General features: G+C 38.7%; 2 protein-coding genes across 4 annotated transcripts in view; one reads left to right on the plus strand and one right to left on the minus strand.

The window, feature by feature from the left end:
- Positions 1-663: 663 nt before the first annotated feature.
- Positions 664-17,245, minus strand: PRKRA (protein activator of interferon induced protein kinase EIF2AK2). Of its 3 annotated transcripts, XM_072418395.1 has the most exons (9): positions 17,059-17,222; positions 15,885-15,984; positions 13,663-13,832; positions 10,668-10,749; positions 10,051-10,135; positions 8,964-9,081; positions 7,238-7,335; positions 4,972-5,146; positions 664-1,821 (listed from the first exon to the last, which is right to left on the minus strand). In XM_072418395.1, exons 2-9 carry the CDS (start codon positions 15,911-15,913, stop codon positions 1,664-1,666), a joined length of 915 nt encoding a protein of 304 aa, XP_072274496.1. In that variant the 5' UTR covers positions 15,914-15,984; positions 17,059-17,222; the 3' UTR covers positions 664-1,663. The 3 variants fall into 3 exon arrangements, with proteins under 3 accessions (XP_072274496.1, XP_072274495.1, XP_072274497.1); XM_072418394.1 differs by lacking the exon at positions 15,885-15,984 and having other exon boundaries at positions 17,059-17,245; XM_072418396.1 differs by lacking the exons at positions 13,663-13,832; positions 15,885-15,984; positions 17,059-17,222 and adding an exon at positions 12,461-12,616.
- Positions 17,246-23,760: 6,515 nt separating this feature from the next.
- PJVK (pejvakin) overlaps positions 23,761-24,070 on the plus strand; it is an 8,695-nt gene continuing 8,385 nt past the window's right edge. The window contains exon 1 of the mRNA XM_072416820.1: positions 23,761-23,971. Within this exon, the coding sequence (XP_072272921.1) occupies positions 23,761-23,971 (211 nt within the window). The remainder of the gene's footprint in view (positions 23,972-24,070) is intronic.

Consider the following 24,070-nt stretch of genomic DNA (forward strand, 5'->3'; position numbering starts at 1 on the left):
TCTCCAATATCCAAGTCCTATATTCATAACATTTTGTTCTAGGCTAAATGCCAAGCACATACTGTATGCCCAAGATCTACACTGTATTTACTACAAGCTACACCAAGGAGCTAAAATAGTTTACTCAAGTAACACTCGGCAACCAAATGCTGAATCTGTCAGGTCTATAGTTATGTTCTTTTGTTCAGAGTTCTGCACAAGTGACATAGTTTCACACTAAAAAGTTCACATAACTGTATGATGATGTACTGCAATGTAGAGCTGGATGCAGAATAACTCCTTTATCCTTGTTATCTATGCTCATTGCCTGTCGTCCTTTGTACTCACTTTGCTACATATTGTATCTGTACTCCTCTATAATAAAAAAAAAAAGACAAAATAAATGATTCCCGAATATTCAGGTGGAGTGATGACAAACAAGTATGTGGGCAGCAGTGGTAACTGTGACATTTGTGAAAACACAACACGGTTACATGACCGTTCACCAGGGTGATACCTGCAATGGACACAACAAACAATACACTCAATTATACCACAATACTGACTACAAATCTGCTGGTTTGAATTATGTGGAAATATACATATATAAAGAGCCTGGCCAATTAATGTCACTGCAAGAGGCAAGATCAGGCCTAGCCAGAAATAACACTATGCACATTTAGGTTTCTTTAAAATGTGTTTTTATTTATTTTTCTTTAAAGACCACCATTCACACACATTTGATTTATATTGCATGCTATTAAGGGAGATGCCCACTCTTTTTTATGTATATATATTCAATAAAAGAAATGGCTGTAAATGAAAAGTGCATTGACCTGTTAGGATAATTTATTTGCCATGCATATTCATCATTCTTTTATCAAGCAGAGGCTTCCATAGTGCACAGCACAGCAGCATAGTGCATGGGCAGTTCACAGGTGAAGGAAGCACATACATCCTATGATAATGATGAAAGAGGCCAGCGTGAGAAGAACAATTCATCTAAACTTGTAGACACTTATTAAGCATAAACCCTGCTGCCCACAGGAAAGCCCCGGTGTACCAAAAAGTCCATGAGCTTTAGAACCAGTGATAGATTGTGCTGAGCTCTAAGTAAGTAAACGCAAACATTCAGTGAGAGCTGGCAGAGGATCAGGAGAGGAAAAGATACGGAGTAAGAAAAAGATATCAAGTATACATGTTCCATCCTCCACCAGCAGGCAGACAGACAGCAGATTTTACATGGTATGGGATATATATTATATATATCATATAAGAACCAACTAGTCCAAAAATAATATTTGTTTTCCCCCTCAGGCACAAACCACATAATTAAATAAACTTCATTTCAACGCTATTGAAGTGCAAAAGCTTCAAAAACCAATAATTTATATATATATAATTAAAACTGTCTGAGTGGACATGTCCTTTAAATAGTCTGAACAATGATGGTCTCATCAAAAATTAAGTTTGGAAATTTTGTCAATTAAATTCCCTTTTAAAACAAAGCCAGAATCAATATATTATTTAGGTTCCCAGGAATTGAAAACCATAACATGACATTTATGATTGCACTAACATTCCATTATAATAAAGGTACCTTTCATTTTTGGTACAGCTATGTTTGTTTACATTTAATAAAGGGAGGTAAGAGATGTGACCAGTGGCCATACAAGTCTTCTTTTTATTTTTTACCCGCCATGATTTTTAGATATTGTAATGCATTGTGGGCAGCATCATTGTGGGCATTGCCACAAATAAGGCCTGTTCCATGGCATACAGTGACTGGATTGGTGGAGAGCTCAGCAAGACACTGGAATTGTCCATTGGCACTAAGTTCCCCTGAAAAAAAAAAAGAGAAGTACAGATTACAGTACATATTACCTGTACAACAAAATGATGGTTTATACCAGGGGTAAGCAAACTTTTTCACTCAGGGGCCACAATTTGATCTAAAATTTGCCAGAGGGGCTTGACCAATGGGAGAGTGGACGGGGTTATGCCATCATGACGCCAGTGAGCATGATGTCACAATGACATAACCCCACCCCATCTCCTATTGCAGATCTAAATCTGCGATGGGAGAGTGAGCAGGTTGTTCTGCCCACTACCCGAGCCTGGGATTTGTACAGGGGACATGGTCTGCGGCCCTGGCCGTTGCGGCCCCCCAGTGGGGTCCGTCTCCTGACACCAGCCAGAGGTGCGGACCACAGCCCATTTTTTCCAACCCGTTGAACTCAGCAGAGCCGCTGAAGTAGAGAGAGAGTTCAACGGGCCAGAAAAAAAAAGCCTAACGGGCAGCATATGGCCCAGGTGTCGTAGTTTGCCCATGCCTGGTTTATACAGAACTGTGTTGAGGAATTGGCCTTTCAGTATGCCACTTTCAAAAAACAAGTGATGAGAAGAAAGAAAAATATCTTAGAGTACAAGGAAATTGCTAAACACACAGTCACAAATGGAAACATGGTGGTGGTTCTATCAGATGAGTATGCCTACTTCCCTGCCAGACAGCATCAGGGGTGTAGTTGTAAAAAAGAAGAGGGGGCACGGTACAATCCATGGCGAGTGTGCATGCGCAACATTGTTATGTAAATGTGCCCGCCCCACTACACCCCTGCTAATGTGTCACTCAAAGGGGAAGAAACTTCCCCCAGAGTGCGTCATGATACCAGAACCCACCCACTGAGCCTGCGATGGGAGAGTAGGCGGGTTGTGTTCAGAGAGTAAACCCACGGCCCTGAGCCTGCAATACCATACGGGAGACACCAAACCACCACCAAAGAATTCTTTGCAAAATAGAAGTGGGCAAGTGTGCCTATTCCCGAAATGCCCACCCCACTAAACACCTGAACAGCATTGCCATGTAAATATGAACATATTTATGAAAAACATCCCAGCAGTAGGGGTCCACGGCAAATGCAAGGGTTCCCTGCTTATTTTGCATAGGGGATGATAAATAAGGTGAAATATTGACCTTACTTTCTATATTCCCACAGGCCTTCTCCCGTTCATGGGCCATTGCCCAGAAGCCTCTCCTTCACTGCAAACTAGTCACAGCTTTCCTATGTCATCCTTTACAGTGCTACTGCTGGAAGCTTGCCCACATTCCTGCCAATTACACAGCAAAGAAGAGCACCAATTGCAAGTGAAATTCCCTAATTAGTCAAATATATAACCTAACTGAGTATCCTCTGAGCAATATTTGCAGTTAACTCTTGCAGGGGGAAGGGGGACCCACAGCACAAGTACATTGTTTTGTTATACCTGGTGTGCAGCTTTAAGCAGCACTAATGAGCTTATCTATTCTATGCCAGAATAAGACTATGCAAGAGCCTGATTGGTTCCTACCATTGTCCCACTTGCTGCAAGCTGAATGGAATTGCACAAGACTGATACCACATCTACCAGTTACTTACAGCAATTACATTTAAAAATCAATAATATGGTTTTATAAGAAATACATCACTGCAATAAACTGGGTTTGGTTTTATTTGCTGGAACTCTGCTTTATTTTTCAAATTATGGCTTCATGTCTACAGACATCGAACGTTGTGTGCTTAAAATATACCTAGGCCTACGTGCTTTTACAGTCATCGAATCCACAGCTGTCACCAGAAATGGGAAAAAAACTTTGCACACATCTAGGAGGTTTAAAGCCCAACTAAAGTCACAGAAATTGATTTTTGATCTGACACATAACAACCTAATAAGCTCCATTACCAATGTCTCACAAACATTCCATTTATTATCATATTACAGCACTTGACCAAGGTGTACAAACATAACTGTTTTGTATTGACGGCACTGCATGCCCAATAATCTAACAGACCCGGTCAGGCATGATGCTTTCTTCTTCAGAACACATATCTATGCCAATATAGAGAACTCACAGTGAGGACAGGAAATACATTCCTGCTAAAAAAAAGGTATATCTAATCTGGTGGAAATCAGTTAAACCTCAGATTGGGACAGACTATAAAAATAAAACAAAGGTTTGAGATCTTTAAGAAAGAATTCTCTGGAAAATAGCCGCACAACAAACTTTGCTTCTGCCAAAGTGTAAATGGTTAAAGCTCTGTAAATAAAAATCTCTCAAGGTGAATGAAGATTCTCCTGCATGCATGCCAAGTGTCAGAACTTAGACTATGTTAGGAACATTAGATTAGGACCACTATGGATGGGACGTTAGATAGCTAGTACTTCTGAGGAACAGTTTGTAACATGACTATGTATTCAAGCTTAATTTCAAGTTTTTGTAGCTGGGCAGCCATGGACATGTCAGAAAGTTTTTGAATCTATCATTAAAAACATATGATCTGCATTTCAGTCAAACTGATGATATAGCTTAGAAACCAAAATCATTATAAAACCAAAAAAGGCAAGACAATATATCAGCAGGACACTCATAGTTTTCCTTTGCCATAGAAGCAGGAATCATAATAAGAAGCAAATATGCTAGGCAGTGGAAGCTGCTGATGTCAGCTACATATCCTTAGTAGGCAGAAAAGAACGCAATCACCAGGGCTGGCATCCACAACTAAGAATTAAATGTTCCTGATGGTGTTTTCTCGTTAAAAACATCACACTACTGCAGGCTTCAATCAACCCTGTTAGATTCTCTAATCATTCCAATCAAAGTTACAGGCTCTGCTCAGACTCTCAGTCCTCTTCATAACATAAAAATGAGACAAGACCTCTTATCATAAAATGTCATTGTCAATGTCAGTCCACAGCCTGATAAAATGGCCCTGATTTATTAAAGCTATCCAAGGCTGGAAAGGATACACTTTTATCAGTGAAGCTGGGTGATAAAGGTAAGGATCTGGTCCAGGATTGAAAACATTTGCTAACAAATAGCAAATTACTTTTAAGAAATCCAGTCCAGGTTTGCTGTATCACCCAGGTTCACTGATAGATATGTATCCTCTCCAGCCTTGGAGCGCTTTAATAAATTAGACCCAATGTGTCAGAAGACACAACTGAAACACTTACCAATATCTAAGTAGGAGACACGGATACCTTGTTCTTCTGCCACCTCCGTCAACATCTTCACATAATCAGTGTTGGGAATACTTAGAGGACTTTTTTTTAACAAGTTTATTTTCTCTCCAGAAGATTTTTTTAGGTTGTCCCAGGTACAGCCAGCATTATTTACAATCTCTTTTTTCTGTAACAATCAAAACAGTCAACTGTTAAACAAGATGCCAATTGTTCTGTAAAAGCTAGAAAATTAATGCTGGCACATATTTAAGTCAGGTAAAAATGAAATATTAAATGAAATGTGTTGTATACAGCAGATAGTGGCATAGACTCAATTTCACACGTAAGGCATAGAATTTTCTGCTGTGCAGGAAAAAAACTCTCACGGAGCTAAATCTGCAGCAGTTTACTGAAGCACCTCTTACAATGTGCAAATATACACAGCATGCTTGCATATTATAGTATATTTACCCACTGATGTCCCTCTCATTGCTTCAATCACTGACATCATTTCCCAATCTCCTATAGAGCCTAAAGCAGTTTTTGATAGTAAGTCTCTTCTACCAAAAACAGTACTTGATTTCATTTTATTTTTAGTTTATTTTTGCTTCAACACAATAAGGCTACATACCACACATCAGATGATTCTCGTACACTTAACACTTCAGGACTGCTATTAGAGTAGAATCTGATGTGTGTGCAGCGCTCGTCTGACGTTGTTCATGGATCCGCCAGGTGAAAGGGAGAGGGAGCAGCAGGGTGCGGTTGCTCCTTCTTCCCCTCTCCTCTTCATAGAGCAGAACAGCGTTTATATACAGCAAGTATCTTTCAGTCTTTTGTTGTTGGAAAGGATTGTGCAAGATCCTTTCCAACAACAACAGTCTAACGTGTGTACGCAGCCTATGTCTTTAGAGCAACTAAATGCCTCATCAGAGGGTTTAGAGCAATGCAACTCCTGTGGGCCAATTTTTAACAATCATGGCTATTCAAGTAAAACATTATAGCTGTAGCAGAGACAAGCATGGTGCAAATGAGCAATTTATGGTTAAATGTAAAAAATATATAACATCCTGTAATTTACAAATGTGAAAATGTGCACTTTTTTTCTAGTACTTAACCCTTTTGATGGCACTAGCTGTTCACGAAAATCCATGCAATTGGTGCTACCAGCCCATGGCAACCATTATTTTTTTTTTTTTTTAAACACAACTTAATTATTATGTACATTATGTACATGGCCAGGGAACTGGCATCAATCACATTGATTCCAATAAACAACAATTGTCCTAATACAATCAAGGGTGTACATAAATATCTATTTACACAATAGGGTTTATTTATAAAGCAGTAATTGGCCATTCGCTGGTGGAGAATCAATTATTGTCATAATTAATAATCATAGACCTGGAAGATTCCCCACCAAGGACAGTTTCAGGGAATGCCAGGTCCACTGCTTTGTAAATAGAACCCTAAAGGTTCCTAACATTACATCAACAATGAATTGTTTTTATAAATAATTAGTCAATAATTTTAAAAGGGTGATGAACAAATGGCCCCTGTACTTTGCAGAATTATTTTCTCTGCTTCTTCAAAGGACAACAACTTGAGGGAACTATATTAAAGAAATGATTAAAGGTAAGTATGTAAATCATTCCAATATTTACCATATTTGAAAATCCTCAAAAAAAAGTGCAGAAGAAAAAAAATACCCTTTTACCTTGACATGTTTTAACAGAATTATCACTCCCAAGCAAGAGTGTTTGGGCATCCAAGGGATAAACATAAAATGAGGAATAATTTTATAATAAATGGTACATAAAAAAATAATGAGCTCACTGTGAATATTATTTATATATTGATTATGAAATTATTGTAATATATATTCCTGTTTGTTTTGGAATACTTGCTTGATTCTATTACCTTCATTTGTGCTGAATTAAAGTAGTTATAATGCAAATTAGTGACCTGCTTGGCTGCTGACCCATGGTACACTAAAAGCATAAAATATTTATTTTTTATGTTAGTTAAATGTATTAGTTTGAAACTTGATTTGATTTGTATGACCTTTTATGGGACTTTATGTTTTTGCAGAACAGAAAACATAACCCTGAACCAACCATCAGTTTGTGTTAAAGAAAACATTTAAGACACGGAAGTGACACTTTTGTAGATTGAGTCAGACATATTTCCTGGTCAATTTACACCAATTGTTGGTTGCTTTCATTTTCTCAATGATGTAAATTAAATATTTTAGATTGCTTTTTCTTGTCACACTTACCACAGAGCTATTGAGATTTTCAGTGGGAATGCTTCGTAGTTTAGCCAGTAACTTCTCTGCTGCTATTTTCTTTGCAACTTTCTTTGATGTACCTGATCCTGCAAGAAAAAATGATTGGAATCTATTTATTAGGGCATTGCAAGATTACCCTATGACTGTATCAACGCTGAACATATCCGTAATGGCCCAGAGATTAATTACATACAAGCCTTATCCAGTTACTAAACCATATTACAAATTAGCCAACACCCAAAGCATGTGATCAAAAGATCATTAACATACTGAACTAGCTGCTAGTTAATGACGAGCTGGGGGCTCCTGACCGTGCATTCCGCGGGGAGCCGGGTATCACTCAAAGGGGGAGAAACCTCCCCCAGACACAACCCGCCCACTTCCCTAAGCCTGGGAACTGTACTGGGGACGTGGTCCGCAGCTCTGGCCGGTGTGTCCCCCCAGCGGGTCCTTCTCCTAACCCCTCTTGGGGGTGCACCGGCCAGAGCCGCGGACCACCAAAATTTTCTCCTGGACCACCAGTTGGCGACCGCTGTATTAGATGCAAGTGCAAGATAAATGGTTAAAACTGAGCTCCTCTTCAGTACTGCACATTTGTACAGCCTCTTCTGTATTGAAATTGCTTTTTTTTATTTCATTGCACACTTTGCACTTCTCACATTGGGCCTGATTTATTAAAGCTCTCCAAGGCTGGAGAGGATTCACTTTCATCAGTGAAGCTGGGTAATCCAGCAAACCTGGAATGGATTTTTCTAGAAGTCTTTTTCTATTTGTTAGCAAACGTTTTCATTCCTAGACCAGATCTGTTCCAGGTTTGCTGGATCACCCAGCTTCACAGATGAAAGTGTATCCTCTCCAGCCTTGGAGAGCTTTAATAAATTAGGCCCAATGTGCACTGAAAGTTGCAGTTAATCATTTAGAGTTTGCCTCATTTCCTGGCTCAATGGCATTCACCATCATCCAGTTCTTTCCTGTTCAGCCTGACTGTTAAAAAGGCAAACCTCTTTTACTCGTTGCAGTTTAGTGTTTTCAATCATAGTGATTTGGATGAATGAGCCCAGACACCCAGTGATATGATTGGGTAAACAATCATACCAATCACAAGTTTGTAAAGCAAACTGAAACATTATTTTAATAAATTTAGCATGTGATTTTTGAGGGAAAATGTGAGAGGAAAAGATAAAACATAAGCAGGTCAGCTTTAAGGCTTGCATTAGGGAATAGGCTGCGTCTCATTTTAAAACCATGACATGTTTCTTTGATATTGTTACAGAAGATCCCAATACAATACCACAGAACTTTCAAAAAAACTTTCAGGGGTAATAAAAAGGCAAGGCAAAAAGAAGAATATGCTCAATAATGGAAATTAGTGGTCTATTAATTAAAGTGAATGTGTGGAAGTATTAAAACTGGTTTCATGGACTGACCTAAAATATGGGGGAGCACATGGACTGTAAGGGGCTATGTAAAGCTTTATGCAGGGACCACAAGGTGTTTAAAAGTTTGATTTTAGTTATCTTCATGACAGAGGGTCATCACTTTCCTTTAAGGTTGTGAAGGAGATTACAGCACAGTTTTATAAATGTTAATATATTAACCTTTGTGCACAAAAAACTAATTTATACTCATAATTCCACCATCATTTTACTATCTCAATATTTTACACGGCTAAATAAATGTTCTACAAGTCATACTTGACATACAAATAATTTACCAGTTTCTACAAAAGATTCCACTCTGCAGGACAAGGTGAACTCCCTCTTATGAGCTGGTCCTGCTTCCTGCGATACAAAGTACTCAGGTAGTCTCCATCCCTTTTGAACTGCAAGCTCCTGGAGAAAAAATACTTTAATTTTAACATTTTCACAACACAGACAAATTCACTGAACAATAAATGTCAACTTTTGGCAACCTGTGGCTAAAAAAAATTCAGATGGAAAGGTACCATAATCAGAAAGTATCTTACAAATTTTACTAGAAAAGCATACAGAGCAGCTCAGAAGTATCCCGAGGTACACACTTGTAGTGAGGTTGCAATGCTTTTACTGCTTCCTCACAGCAGGTACCACTGACTCTTGGTACCACTTGTTACCATGTAGCATCTCCCTGCAGCAGTTCTATAGGGAATGACAAGGGGTACTAGTTCCACTCACTGCCGCCAGCTGATGTGCAGGCACTGTTTTTTTAAGCGGTCAGAGCCCAACTTATTGCCAGGCTAGAGAATGCCCAAAATCTTCCTTTGGTTCCTGGTCTAACTTTTAATCACTGGACCTCCTCTCTCTCCATCCTTCAAGTCTAGCATCACAAATAGGTGTCACCCTGGGCAGACCTAATGAAACAGCTGTTTGCCTTAGAATATCCATTTTTCTTGACCGACATCTATGTATCAAGGCATTGTGATAGTATAACTACCCGTAGAGCCTGCTAGCTGCTTGTATTGGGGCCAAAAGTACAGAGGCAGGATACCAGGACACCATGAAACTATACACAGGACCCAACTGGCCTCTACCACCAACCATAATTTGCCTGCATTGCATAAAGAAGCACAGAAACACAAAGTTAACAGTCTAAAATAGAATGTGTAATGCAAACATAATGTTTTTTTTATATAATTGTGAGTGGAAAGTTTACAAGCAGGAAGGAAGCACCAGGCAAGGTAAATTTTAATCAAGTTAAACTTCATAAATATGGGATGCAGTGTGCAGGTTTGCTCTGGGGACCAGTCAGAAAACAAGTACTGATACAGCTATGATGCACTGTGCACAAGTTTAGAAAAATGGAATGTTAGGAAAAAAAAATACCTGAAGTGAGCCAATTGGATTTTCTTGAGCCTGTTTAGCTGGTGGTTTTGATACATCTTGTTTAATGGGTTCCGTCATAGGCAAACTGTATTTGACCAAAACACGGAAAAGAATAAATCAGGAGTCTGTTTTCCCCAAAAAATGGAAAACTGAACTGGTCATGAATGGGTACACCTCTTATCCCCTGTGTTTTAGAAGTTTTGAAACATGACTACATAACAAACCCATTCTCACAGATGACTGAGAAGACATCCCTAAACAGGTTGTTACTGACTGCTGGTAAATGTAAAAGTCCACCTCCTATCAGTTTTTTCATACTGCTATTTTCTCGTGAGGCTATGTCACAAATATGGAGGTTTCAACTTTACGATTACCACTAAGACTAGGCCCAGCAGACAGTGGTGGGAGCAAAGTGCTGCCTTTGCTTGCGAATCACCGGCTGCAGTGTTATCATTGTCCTAAATTTGGCTAATGCAACTTTTTAAAGACGTTCCGACAATACCTTGCAGTAACCTAATGAAATTAACAACTGTGTGTTACAAGAAGGAAGACAGAATATTTATTTTGCTGAACAAGAAATTGGAAATGCATTACCAAATTATTAAACCATATCTCACTTTAGAGTGGCATCTCCTCTTAATACGTTCAAAGCCGATTCTGCAGCTTTATGCTTTGCGATCTTCTTACTAGGCCCATCCCCTGTAATATACAAATGATGAAAAACAATGTTTATATATATATATATATATATATATATATATATATATATTTAGTATTTTTCGGACTATAAGACGCACTTTTTCTTCCCCAAAACATAGGGCCTGATTTATTAAAGCTCTCCAAGGCTGAGAGAAGACACACTTTCAACAGTGAAGCTGGGTGATCCAGTAAACCTGGAATGAATCTCTTCAAAGTCATTTGCTATTTGTTAGCAAATGTTTTGAATCCTGGACCAGATCCATTCCGGGTTTGCTGGATCACCCAGCTTCACTGTTGAAAGTGTATCCTCTTCAGCCTTGGAGAGCTTTAATAAATCAGGCCCATAGTCTCCATTGCTATAAAAGGTAGCTCTATCGACAGCCCTCCAACAGAACTGATAATTTTCTAGCACATTACTGCTACGACACAAACACATGAGGGTTAGAATGGATATTCAAACAGAAAATGCAGGCTCTTTCCAATACATTACCAGAAGCCAACATCATTGTGTAAATCCATCATTGCGTGTCCAGAGTGAAGTGTCACTGGTTTCTCCTGAAGAAAGTTTGGAGGTACAACTGCACCCAGCACCCCAGTACTACACTGCAGAGAGGGGTGCTGGCATTGTATTGAAAGTGCTTCTCTCTGGAGAGATGATTCAAGTGGATCATGTTTGAACCTAGTTTTGGTTTCTTGAAGATCCATCACAATGGCAGATAGGAATGAGGCAAGACAGGGAAATATCTCTTCTACTGGGGACCATGCTGAGATTACAGTCCAATAATATCCTCATCGCTGGTGCTTTAGGGAAATTTTAGTGGCCATGATCTGGTGGTGGGATAGCTGTGCGTTTCCCCCTTCAGTGTAAAACTGAACGTTAACCAATATTTTCCTACATTTGGGCTCGATATCATGTACATATCCGTTGCTAAAATATTACAGAAAATGAATCCATTCTAGTGTAGACAACTACTGGCCTGAAGAAGTAGTAGCCAGCGAGGTGTGAGAATCTTTATATACTTGGAACCTTTCCCCATCTCCTATCAACTAACTCCCCAGTGGCAGCTGACACACAGAACACCAAGGTCACTTGGGAGAATTTGGGAATATATGAGTGAACTACATGTCTGCATCTTCTGCACACAGACTTACTCTACCACCCCTAGATATGGAGGCTGCATGAATGAAAGCACAAAGAATCTTATCTATAGTGTGAACTACTGATCCCATCAATCCACCATGTAACCAAGGCAGGTACGTCCAGTCTGTGTGACATCAATGGCTGCCCCAATAGACACAGTGAAGAAAAAAAAAAGCATAGATGTGAAGAAACAGAAAATCAGAGGAATACTAGGTAAAAAGAAGGCCTGATCAAAAAATATAACTCATGAAGTCTCTACATCTTAGAAGTGGAAAACATTTACATTTGTCCCTCTTTTTTATGGAAAAAGATGTTATTATTTAGCAACTCCAATAAAAGGAAAATATTCAGGAATTCTAATACAAGCAAAATCAGTGGAAGTACTGCCTCCATAGCCAAACAGGTTAAAACGTTACATTATCCTACTGACCAACAATTCCAATTCCTATAGGGAATCTGAGATTATATCCTTTATGTTCCTAAAACTATATAAGCCAACTCTTTGCAACAAGTAATATGGACAGCCCAACAGATAATACATACTTTTCCGATTTGAAAATTAAATCTTACCTTTTTTCTTAGAGAGAGGATTGACTTTATCCGACATTGCTATTCTCAGTCTTATCTGTTCCTGACTTAATGAGACGATGAGACAATAGATATTAAGGGAGAGAGTTACCACTCCTACTGCTGAATAAACTACAGCTGTTCTGAAGGATTCACATTCAGGGACTTGGCCTATATTTACCAGCCTACTCAGAACTTGTCACACATAACCAGACTATTCAGTAACTGATACCACTAAAGTAAGGCAATGTATTTTTTCATAATGGCACCATTTGGTCCTAAAAAAACTGATTGCAGAACTTTGGAAAAACACTAAATAATTAATATATATATATATATTTTTATATATATATATATATATATATATATATATATATATATATATATTATTTATAGATATATAAATCTCCTATGATTCCACAGACAACAGAAAAATATAGCACTGATGTGTCCTTGGAACACAATGGAACACCCAGATTTTTTCTCTCTCTATTAGCAAAATATAGAGAAAGGGACAAGGACAATGAACATTCAGCAGGGTTTGTTCCCTCAATGCAAGAAAGAATTGGAGATAAATTGGTCTGTTCAGAGATTTCAATTCTTCTAAATGGTAAGTTTAGCAAATTCTTCCGCTGAACACCAAACAACCTAACAAAGGCAAGATACCCCAATGACATATTCCATCTCTTAGGAGTTTCCAGCTGTGCACCCCAGCGACTAATAGTTGTAGCATGTCCTTTCCAACGACAAAAATCTAATGTGTGTACAAAGCCTTAGTCCTACCTATAGTCCTATTTTCCTTGTTTTTTATGGTAACACTGACCACAAAAAAAAATTGTGGGAATCCAGATTTGGACAAAACTCCTTTTAACGAGAAGCAAAAAGGTTCCAAGTAAAATCCATATGCAAAAATAGGGTACAAATGGAAACTAAAACAATCTGTGTACATTTCTTTTATATAATATCCCAAGAAAAGACCATACACCATTCTAACAATAAAACACAAGGAGCTCTACTTAAAAAACAGGGAATCAGACATTCCCTCAAACATTCCCTGATGTGAATCTTCCAGGGTCCTGTGTTTCCGTGGCATTAATTTACTCTCATGAGGGAATGTTTGAGGGAATGTCAGAATCCGTTTTATAAATAGAGCCCAAGCAGTGATTTTACAGACGTACATTTTTATTCAGCTGACAGCCTCATACCTGAGCATGATATTTCACCAATAGTAACTCGGAAAGTAAAGCTAGGATTATGAGGTTGTCCTTCAGCCTTCTCCAAAGTGTAGACAGGGGAGTTGTTGGTCTTTGTTCCAAATTCATGTAGAAGTTGGATTGGAGTCTTGCTTACATTGGTTGTGTGCATTTCATTTAGGCTACAGAAAAAAAGACAAATTTCATAAGAAAAAAAGTTTGAGCAATGGTGTTTATTACAAAAGAGGTTTAATTATTTTTATCTGAAAAATGTAGTACTAGTTCACAGAAAAGTTTTGTTTTTGCCACAAAGCCAGCAGAACACTTTGTTTTTTTGTAAAAACCTGAGTATGGAAAATTGTGGGTGTGTGATAAACTTTATATATAGAGCTCACTAATCTATTCTGCTTTCCGTAACTTGCCCTTTTCACAAAAATGTAACTGGCACAATAAAACAAAAGACACATGCATGAAGTTTTATTTATTTATTTATTTTCTTATGAATTAAATAGAATTCAAGTATGTTTTGCTCTGCAAGAAACATCCTGTACCAGTTTAAGGTAACTTTTTGAAAAGAATACATAAAATGCTTGCATGGAATTCTAACACTGCTGGGCCCCTTTCTATGTCTAACCCTATTGCAGGTGTTAGGTGTTGGCTAAGCATTATAAAATAACTCACTTTAAAATCTCACTTTATACATCCTAGAATTTCTCTATTTAGTTCAGATTTATAGTTTTGATTTACACGTTTCCATGTGCTTTATCCACAAGAAATAATACGAGCTTGCTAGAGGAGATTTGTGCCAGAGATTATGTATACCCTTTAAAGCATTCTATTTGCTCTAATAGCAAAAAGAAGAAAAAAACTCCCTTGCATTTAGTGGGGCCAGTGCACAGGCGTAAACTAGCAATATTGAAAACAACAAAAAACCTGTATACCTTGACCTGCCGATTTACTTTAAAGCATATCCCGAGAAAATGTTTCATTTTTGGATCAAAAAGGGTAAGGTTAGAACCTTTTTTTAGTTGTCTTTTTGCTTTCTATGTCTCATTGGGAATACGTCTTATAACTGCCTCTCCTGGAAATACAACTACGGTAGGAAAGCTATGCAAAATGAAGAAAATCCCCTAGAGGAGTTGTCATTGGAGCTATTATTGTCCTGACAACACCTGTCATACTTGAATCTCCAGTGTTCTACCCAGAATTTTTTTTAGCTGGGTAGGAGAAGCTGTAGCCGGGTGGTCAAAAAGTGAGTGGGGCAACACGTGACAAATTTATAGTTCCCAGTTGTTGTTCTCATAGGAACCCTATACTAACCTATAATAACTCTGTCACCTTTCTACCGCCGCCCTATACTTTGTTCCAACTTGAAAATGCCCATCCTCTTAGTATGTCACATTTTTCCATCGTCTTTGTATTATGTCCCAACTGTCCAGTAACCCAACTTTTTAGTAATCACCCAAAAACCGGCATGTAGTTACTGAAAAGTGCCGGGTGGTGAGCCTGGCTAAAAGGGGCCGGGGAGAACATTGCAACTCCAATGAATTTCTTGATTTTAGGAATACCCTACTTGATAAAAAGATAAAAAGAAAAAAACAAGTTTTGGATGGAAAATACCCAAAGGGGTTATATATGTTAAAGTAGTACAAGATTGTCCTACATAAGTGAACATGCTCTTCTCCGTTAGTAAAGTAACCATAGTTCAGGGTTTTGGAGTGGGGGAAAAGTTAGATCCTCTTGAGTTTTTACTCCCAGTCAGTTCCTCAGATAGTTCAATTCTCTATTTGGTCCTGATTTATCAAAGCTCTCCAAGGCTGGAAAAGATACACTTTTATCAGTGAACCTGGGTGATCCAGCAAACCTGGAGTAGATTTCTTAAAAGTAATTTTCTGATGAATGTGTGTCTTCTGCAGGCTTGGAAAGCTTTAATAAATCAGGCCCTTTGCACTTGTGACCGGTGTTCCTATAAAAAAGGGGAAATCCAAAATAATTCCCAGTACATGATGTGGGTTTAAATACTCCAGAGACACCTGTTTTAGGGACACTGTCAGAGAATCTCCTTTGGGGAGACTTCCTTAAACTTCCTGTTGTGTCTCGGACAGAAGGCAAAGAGAATTGTTAGCAATAGTACATATACAGCAAAACAAACAGAATAATAATAACATTACAAAAACAACATTTGGGTTATACATACATAATACAACCCGTTACTAAACTCACTGTATACTTACCTGTTCTCGTTCCCTGCGGTCTCAGCCATCTTCTTCCTTCTTCTCTTCCTCGTTGCGATCTTCAGTCATGGTTATTGGTCGAGCCGGGATGGCGTAATTCCTGCACAGGCACACAGGAGTTCAATTAGTCCCCAACCAACAGGAGAAGACATCAGGCAGGTAGGAATGCTTATTGCAGAAGGGTCATCACCTGTTTATTTCTGCAATAACGCCCTGCCTGATACTACATTTTTAAAGTGGAACTTTAGTTGCACTTAAATCCATTTTGATGGAACTACGCCTTGCCTTTCGAAGGAAGACATATTGTCTAAATTCAGATTCCTTGACAGCACTGCGTTTTATCCTGGGGGACCAGCAATCCAATACTGCAATGGCGCTCATTGCACGCTTACTGTATGTCTGCTGAGATCCATTTAGAAAAACAACGAGCAGCAGTCAGCCAATAACAAGTGTCCATGTCACACAGGAAGAAAAGTGGACATCCCGGAAGGACGGCACCACGTGTATACAGAAGACAGTGGTCACATGACTACTGTGTAAATATTTTTTTTACACCTATCTCCTTAATAAATAGAGAGGGGGGGCAGGTTAGGAAGAGATCCCCGAGATATGGCTTAAATTGTATGTAAGGGGGTGGAGGTGAGGGAATAAATAAGGGAATGCTTAAACCACCATCAATATTTTATTTTTTCTCTGCGTCCTGTGTTGGTATAACAATTATAAGGTAAAGTAAATGTCCCCATGGTTACAGGAACCCCTCATGTATACAGCTGTCACTTAACACATATTCAAGATTATATCCTGTAACCATGGAAACATTAGAAGATTTCCACTAACTCGTGTCCAAGTCTCTAAACACTTTCTGTGACAATAGTTACCATGGACAATCTCCATAGCAACAATCATAAAACATGGCACCTGCCGACTAACAGTATAGGAAACCTGCCTCTGGCTACACATCCTTATTTACTTCACAGCTCCCTGATTGGCTACTAAGTGCTCATGACCACGCCCCTCTGCGCTAATTTAACCTAAAAGGATCGCCTCCTCAGTTCTCAGCACAGCCGCCTACTTAGGCTAGCCTGGAACACACAGCTCGTCTACGCCATCAGCCTAGGACTGCATAATGGCCGCATTGATGCTGCCTGTAACCCTCCCGGTACATGCCACTTACCCAGGGGAACCCCTAGCGGTGACGGTCTTCTCAGAGCCCCTTTTAGGCGCGGCTGTAAACCTCTCCTTGGACATGGCGTCTGAGGGGGAGAGTACGGCTTGCTCTCCGAGGGTTAGAGCCGCGCAGAAAAGGTTCTCCCCACTGCGGTCCTCATACACCCGGGAAGATGCTTGGCATAGCGAAGGGGCGTGACCACACAACCTCTATGCCAGAGGAGTGAATGACAGAGGCGGGGCTTGGATAATACCATTATTGACAGGAGGAGGGGGAGGTAGCGGGGGCGTAAAACATAGCGTAAAAAATGTTTTTCCCCATTCTGCTTAGAAATAGTATGTTCTCTGCAGACCCCTAACCTGCAGCCTGTATTACTAAAGAATGGTCTCTAGTAATACAAGCTGCAGCTTAGGGGTCTGCGGAGACGCCTAGGCGCTGAGTGGGAGAGATTTATTATTACTGGGGTGCATTGTTCACTAAATGTTCAGCTAGCATAGTAAAAGGAATAGTTCTGTCATGTTACTGCTGCCTATGTCCTCACTGGGGAGACTGACCCCCTTTTATAGTCCCAGTGACCATTGTTGCCAAGACAATTTAGGGAAAGCCCAGCATTTTGTGCTGTCATGGGCTTGGTAAGAGCTGGGCAATGGCTCTGATTTATTAAAGCTCTACAAGGTAATCCAGCAAACCTGGAATGCATCTGGCCCAGAATTGAAAACATTTGCCAAATAATTGCAAATGATTTTTAAGAAATCCACTCCGGGTTTTCTGGATCACCCAGGTCCACCTAGCTTCAACAGCCTTGGAGAGCTTTAAAAAAAACAGGCTCAATATTCCAGCTCCTGGGGTCAAATCTCTAGGATGAAACTTTTGAAGAGATTTTCTGTTTACTCTTCACAACAACAGGAAGTGTAGGGAAATATCCCCAGCATCATGCATGTTGCATAAAAGGGTAAAATACGAAACATATAAAGAAATATGTATAATTGTAACATCATTACAACAAGGCGTATAAATGTTAAAGCCTGAGCTTGAAAAGATATTGCAAGAAGAAGATTTATTTACCCTTTGGGTAGAATTCACATGAAAACAGAAATGAGAGGAACCCTTGTTGTGATTTGTTACAATTTTATTGTCAAGCGTGTATTATTAAACATAAATGATTTTGTATGTTGAATACTAATATTGTTTCTCTGTGATTTGTGTTGGGTTTTGTAGCAGTAATATCCCCTTCTCATGGTGTTCGGTATAACAATTATAGGATGAGGTACAACAGGGATATCATCAATAAGTTTGTGTAAAAGTAAAACTGGCCACATACGTTACAATCTGATTATAACATTCCTGACCCAAACATGGAACAATCATTAAAAAAGAAAAATGAATTCAACAACAGACTGATCACACTCATCAGATTTGGGGCTTTGGTTTGGAAGGTATAAAATTTGTGTGGTATGAACAAGGAATCAAATAAATCTACTCTGGAGCTCCAGTGTGTTTTGGTTCAATTTTAAACCAAATATATAATATGCACTCATATATGTTCACATATCTATGCATACATGTTGTGTGAAGGAAACATATGTTATATTAGCAGTTTTAAAGGGATGTATAGAGAGTAAATAAAGTTTACATACCTAATAGTGGTAAAGTAGAGAAGATAAAATATTGGATAACTTTTGGCCAAATTACATACATATATATTGCACATTACATACATATTTGGTTCAAAATTGTTTTTTGTTTTGACCCTTGCTAAAGCTACATACACACTTCCAATTATTATCGTTGGAAAACGAACGACGAACGTTCATGCACGATATATATGAACGATCGTATAGCACCGATCCTGCACATAGAGTTAACGACACGATCGTTCGTAGATATTGTACACACAATAGATACGATCGTTTGAGCGATAGAGGAACTATGTGCACGACAGGAAAGTGAACGGACGTTCGTTCATCACGCATGCTCTGAACATGGACGATCAACGAACGACCGTACACACGAACGATGTTCAACGATCGTCGTCCAATCCGATCCGTCGGTCCGGTCGTTCGTTTCCAGCGACTTTCCTCGTTCGTCGGCGTCGTTGGTTACTTTTTTACGAACGATTTTTTGCCCAATCGATCGTTCGTCGTTCGATTGGAACGATAAAAATTGGAAGTGTGTACGCACCTTTAGAATAATAAACCACTTCAAAATTAATCCTTATACGATTGGCTATCTTGTTAATTGAAGTGAATATGTTCTATTGTATCTACAATTGGAATCATTACACTGGAGAATGCATTTTTTGTTGAGTTAGATCTTACACTTGTTTTTTACTAATTTTTGGGTGGTGAATCCAGAAATGACCCCAATTTTTTGCTATCACATCCACTTTTTACCATACAGAGTACCCTCCATCTCTGTCTAAAAACATACAAATTTTACATACAATAAAAAATATAATAATAACTTTAATGTACTGTTTATTTAAATTTCTTTTGTTCGTACAAAGGATTTATTGTTACTCTATGACATTTTATTTTTACAGTAAAACGTTTGAAAATTAATCAGGTAAGCGGTTAAGGCAAACATTTACGCTTACAGCTTTTTCTGGAGTGTTCAGTGTTAGGACAATCCAGACGAATGCTCCAACAATAGTCAGCCATCATATTTACTTCCCATCTACCCTGATACCGTCCTTCCATGACCTTCAAATCTTGGTGTAATCATTCACCTTGCTCATCACTGACTGCACCAAGGTTTTCCAGAAAGTTAGAAAGATGGCTATGCAGATATAATGAAGCATTTTGTAGCTCTCCAAGATTTTCTGGACAATTTCTGTGTAATTATTTGCTTGTGTGTTTCCAAAAAAGTCCTTGACGATGGTTTTGAATGATAACCAAACATTCTTTTCGACTTCTGACATTGTTCTGATGAAATGTTCATCTTTGATGAGCTGCCGATTCTGTAGAACATCAAACACACCGACCTTTTTTTTTTCAAATGACAGGCTAGGAAATGCCAAAATGATGTATTTGAAACTTGTCTCCTTCAGTTGGCAAAGCTTTAACAAACTGCTTTATCAGTTTCATGTGCAGAGGAGGGAAAATAATACTCTTTCTATGAACAAGTGGCTCCTGTAAAATGTTTGGATCACCTGGTTTTAGGGCAGATCTTGGAGGCCGATTCCTTTCCACCCAATGCCTCTCACAAGCTCTGCTGTCCCACATGCACAGATAACAGGGATACTTGGTGTATCCCGCGTTGCTGACCAAGAAGGAAGCATGACATTTTAAGGTCAACACAGATGACCCGATTGTGTTGGTGATATTTCAACAACTCAATGACTCTCTATGTCTGCAAAGTCTTCACAAAGAGAAACTGAATTGCCAATTGGGACTGACCCAAATATATTGCCATTGTGAAGGAGGACACACTTTAAGCTCCGCTTTGAGCTATCGATAAATATTCACCATTCAGTTGAGTTATAGATTGGAATTCCCAATTCCTCTATTAAACCAGGTATGTTATGGCAATACACAAAGCCACTGTCAGTTCTAAAGTACTGCAAAAATGCAATTTCTCTGATTGGAAAGTACGATACCTTTGTTACGTTTTCAAGTAAGTTTTCTCACTCGGTCTTGATGCTAGGAGTTCTGAAGCCTTTTTCGATAGTCCCAAATCACTCAACTCATGCTGACCAAATGCCTCTTCAATTTCAAACTTTTCATCATTGTTGTCACCTAGTTCATCACCATAATCATGTTCTTCAAGAGAGGGTAGTGTAACACAAACGGGCACTTGGATTTTATCTGAATGAGCCACTGGGCATATAGCCGATGGTAGACTAGGATACTCTATGTTACATTTATTTTTCTTGTTATATCCTGAAGTTTTCACTATACTAAAGTAACAGTCACTGAAATGATCTCCTGGCTCTCGCCAAACCATAGGTATACCACATGACATCTTATCACATGTTCCCTTTATCACATCCGTAAACCCTGGACACACTGTTTGCACACCTTATGAGGGGCCCAAGACTTATCTTGATCACCAAGTTTAACTTTGAAATATGCCAAATAGGCTTACTCTAACAAATGTGCTGATGTTCGCCCTTTGATTGGGAATAGTGAAACTGACACAGATATAACAAAATGAATCAGGGTTGTTTAAACACTTACAACGAGAAACAGCAGAGCCAGACATGATCTGAAAGAAAGGAAATACGTGTGTAAGTAGAAAAATAAATTTTGCTTATTCACTGCGTAGAGCAGCGTACAACCTCAGACCACATTGTCTTGCATGCATATGAATAGCTTATACAAATCCACGCTACAGTTATCGCAATATTATAAGCGGTAGAGAAAAAACCTGAAGTGAGACAAGAAAACCAACTGCAATTTCAGAATCAGCATACCTATTTTAGTGTAAATAAGTTTAAACATTGAAGTCAACAAAAAATGTGTTCAAAATTGATCCCCAGTGTTATTTTTACAGTATTTATATAGCGCCATCATATTACACAGTGCTGTACAAAGTCCATAGTCATGTCATTAGCTGTCCCTCAAAGGGGCTCACAATATAATGTTCCTACTATAGTCATATGTCTTTATCACAGTCCAAAGTCAATTTTGGAAGAAACCAATTAACCTAACTGCATGTTTTCGGAATGTGGGAGGAAACCCACGCAAACACCGGGAGAACCTGCAAACTCCATGCAGATAGTGTCCTGGCTGAGATTGGAACCTGGGACCCAGCACTGCAAAGGCCAGAGTGCTAACCACTGAGCCAGTTTGCTGCCCATACTGGAATTTATTGGTTTGCGATTTAGAATTTTTGAGTTTGCAAATGTTGACAGATTAGCACATATACTTTAATAATTGCCGTTATATGTCTTTATGTTGGTGCTTTGCATGACTCTTCTAATCCCCTGAGGAAGCCCATAGGGCAAAACTCATCAAGATTCCATTGCAACAACTTGCTTTTGAAAAATAACTGCATATGGACTAATTACCTCAAACCACCTACCAGCTAATCGTGTGTCTAGATATCCCAGAAGGCCCTAAGGTACCAGGGGATTTAGGATTAATAATTTTATTTCTTAATAACCTGGACAATTTACTTATGAGATAATGTGTTCACTCAATGTAATATTTAAAAATACAGATATCTACCTTTGCTAACAAAAAATCCCCTTGTCTTCCTTTTCTTCTCTCCCTTTTCTTCTATATAGTAATCAATAGGATCAGTCAATGAAGCATACAATTGGTAATGGATCTGCTCATGTGTACAAAGCCTTGGGTCTACCAAAAACTTTGCCAAGCCTACCCAAACAATTACATATACATCCCATGGGGTAAGAGGTCACGTTTTGTAGTGCTGAGTAAATTTACTCCCATTGGATAGGAGTTTATGTCATATAGTGGATGGTAAATTTACATCCTATGGGCTAGGAGCCTACTCTGCGTAATGGTGGGTAAATTATTATCACATGGGGTAGAAGCTCATTTTACATATTATTTGGTTCACATTGTATCCAGTGGTGTAGGAGTTCATTCTGCATGGTGATGGATAAATATATAACCCATGAGGTAGGAATGCACGCTATATACTAGTGGGTTAATTTAAAGGCTTATGGGGTAGGACCTCATGCTGCATACAGTGAGTAAATTTATATCCCATCGAGTGATGGGTAAATTAAAATCCCAAAGGTAGGAGGTCCTATTACATATTATTTGGTTCACATTTTATCCCATGGGGTAGGATCTCACTCTACATGGGGATGGGTAAATTTATAACCCATAGGGTAGGAATGCATGATATATACTGGTGGGTAGTTTTATATCTCATGGGGTAGGAACTCCATACAGTGAATCTTACTCAGTGTACTGCATACAGTGAGTAAATGTATATCCTATGGAGTGATGGGTAAATTAAAATCCCAGGGTAGGCAGTTACAGTAAATAGTGGTGAGTACATTTATATCTCATGGGGTAGAAACGCCAAGTGGTTAAATGTATTTTTTTAATCCCATAGAGTAGGAGGTCAGACTACATATCAGTTGGTTGATATTATATCTCATGACGTAGGAGATCATGCTACATAATGGCAGAAATATTTAATTCACATGCAGAATTTATGATACATAGTGGTTTGTTCATAACAGATCCCATGTGAGAGATTGTATAGTAAGTGTGTGCTATGTGTGGCTTGCCTTAGATTTAGTGTCATGTTTGGTGTAAAGCCTAACCTTAACAATCTATACATTTTTTATCCAATCAGGGAGGTGATCACATTACATTGTTGTTGGTAAATCCAATAGTAGAAAGTAACCAATTACTACAACATTTCATGTGTGGTCAAATTTACAAATGAATATAAGATCAAATCTAAGAAAAATCTAATAGTTGGCTTGGGAGCCTTACTTTTTTTTTTATTACGTTGAGAACCTTCACAGCATGGAACATGTACAGTATGTTACAAGGAACAATAACAAAAGCACATATTACTTTACATCCTAAATTATTCATTGGCTTCAGTAATAGGAGTCAATGAAGGTGCACAGAACACAGCGATCCCCTATACATATGCCACAGAGCACTGAGGATGCACCGACCTACACTGACTAATAGCATATTTCACATAACATATATGGACTGGAATCTAAAAGAAAGTCAAGCTGTATAACTGTGGAGGAATCATTTTTCTGCTATGTTTGCAGCTGCCACCAAGAACTTTGTTATACAAGTGGGAGATGGAGGGAGGCTGATACCTGTCCCCAGCCTCAGTGAAGCTGACAAATACCAACCATTGGGCCTGGTCATCAAGAAGAAACGCTGCTTCCTTTCCAGAAAATGCAGGTATATCTCAACCCCATTCACGCTGAAGGATATTCTTGATGGAGACAAGGAAATTTCTGCAGGTAAATCTCTACATTTTAGATTTGTGGAGCTGAAAATGTAACATGAGTTTACTGTATATGTTGTAATGCTATACTGTTTTGTCCTTCTTATAAAGAAAA

Source organism: Pyxicephalus adspersus, chromosome 7, assembly GCF_032062135.1.
Source record: "Pyxicephalus adspersus chromosome 7, UCB_Pads_2.0, whole genome shotgun sequence".
Classification (NCBI taxonomy): Eukaryota; Metazoa; Chordata; class Amphibia; order Anura; family Pyxicephalidae; genus Pyxicephalus; species Pyxicephalus adspersus.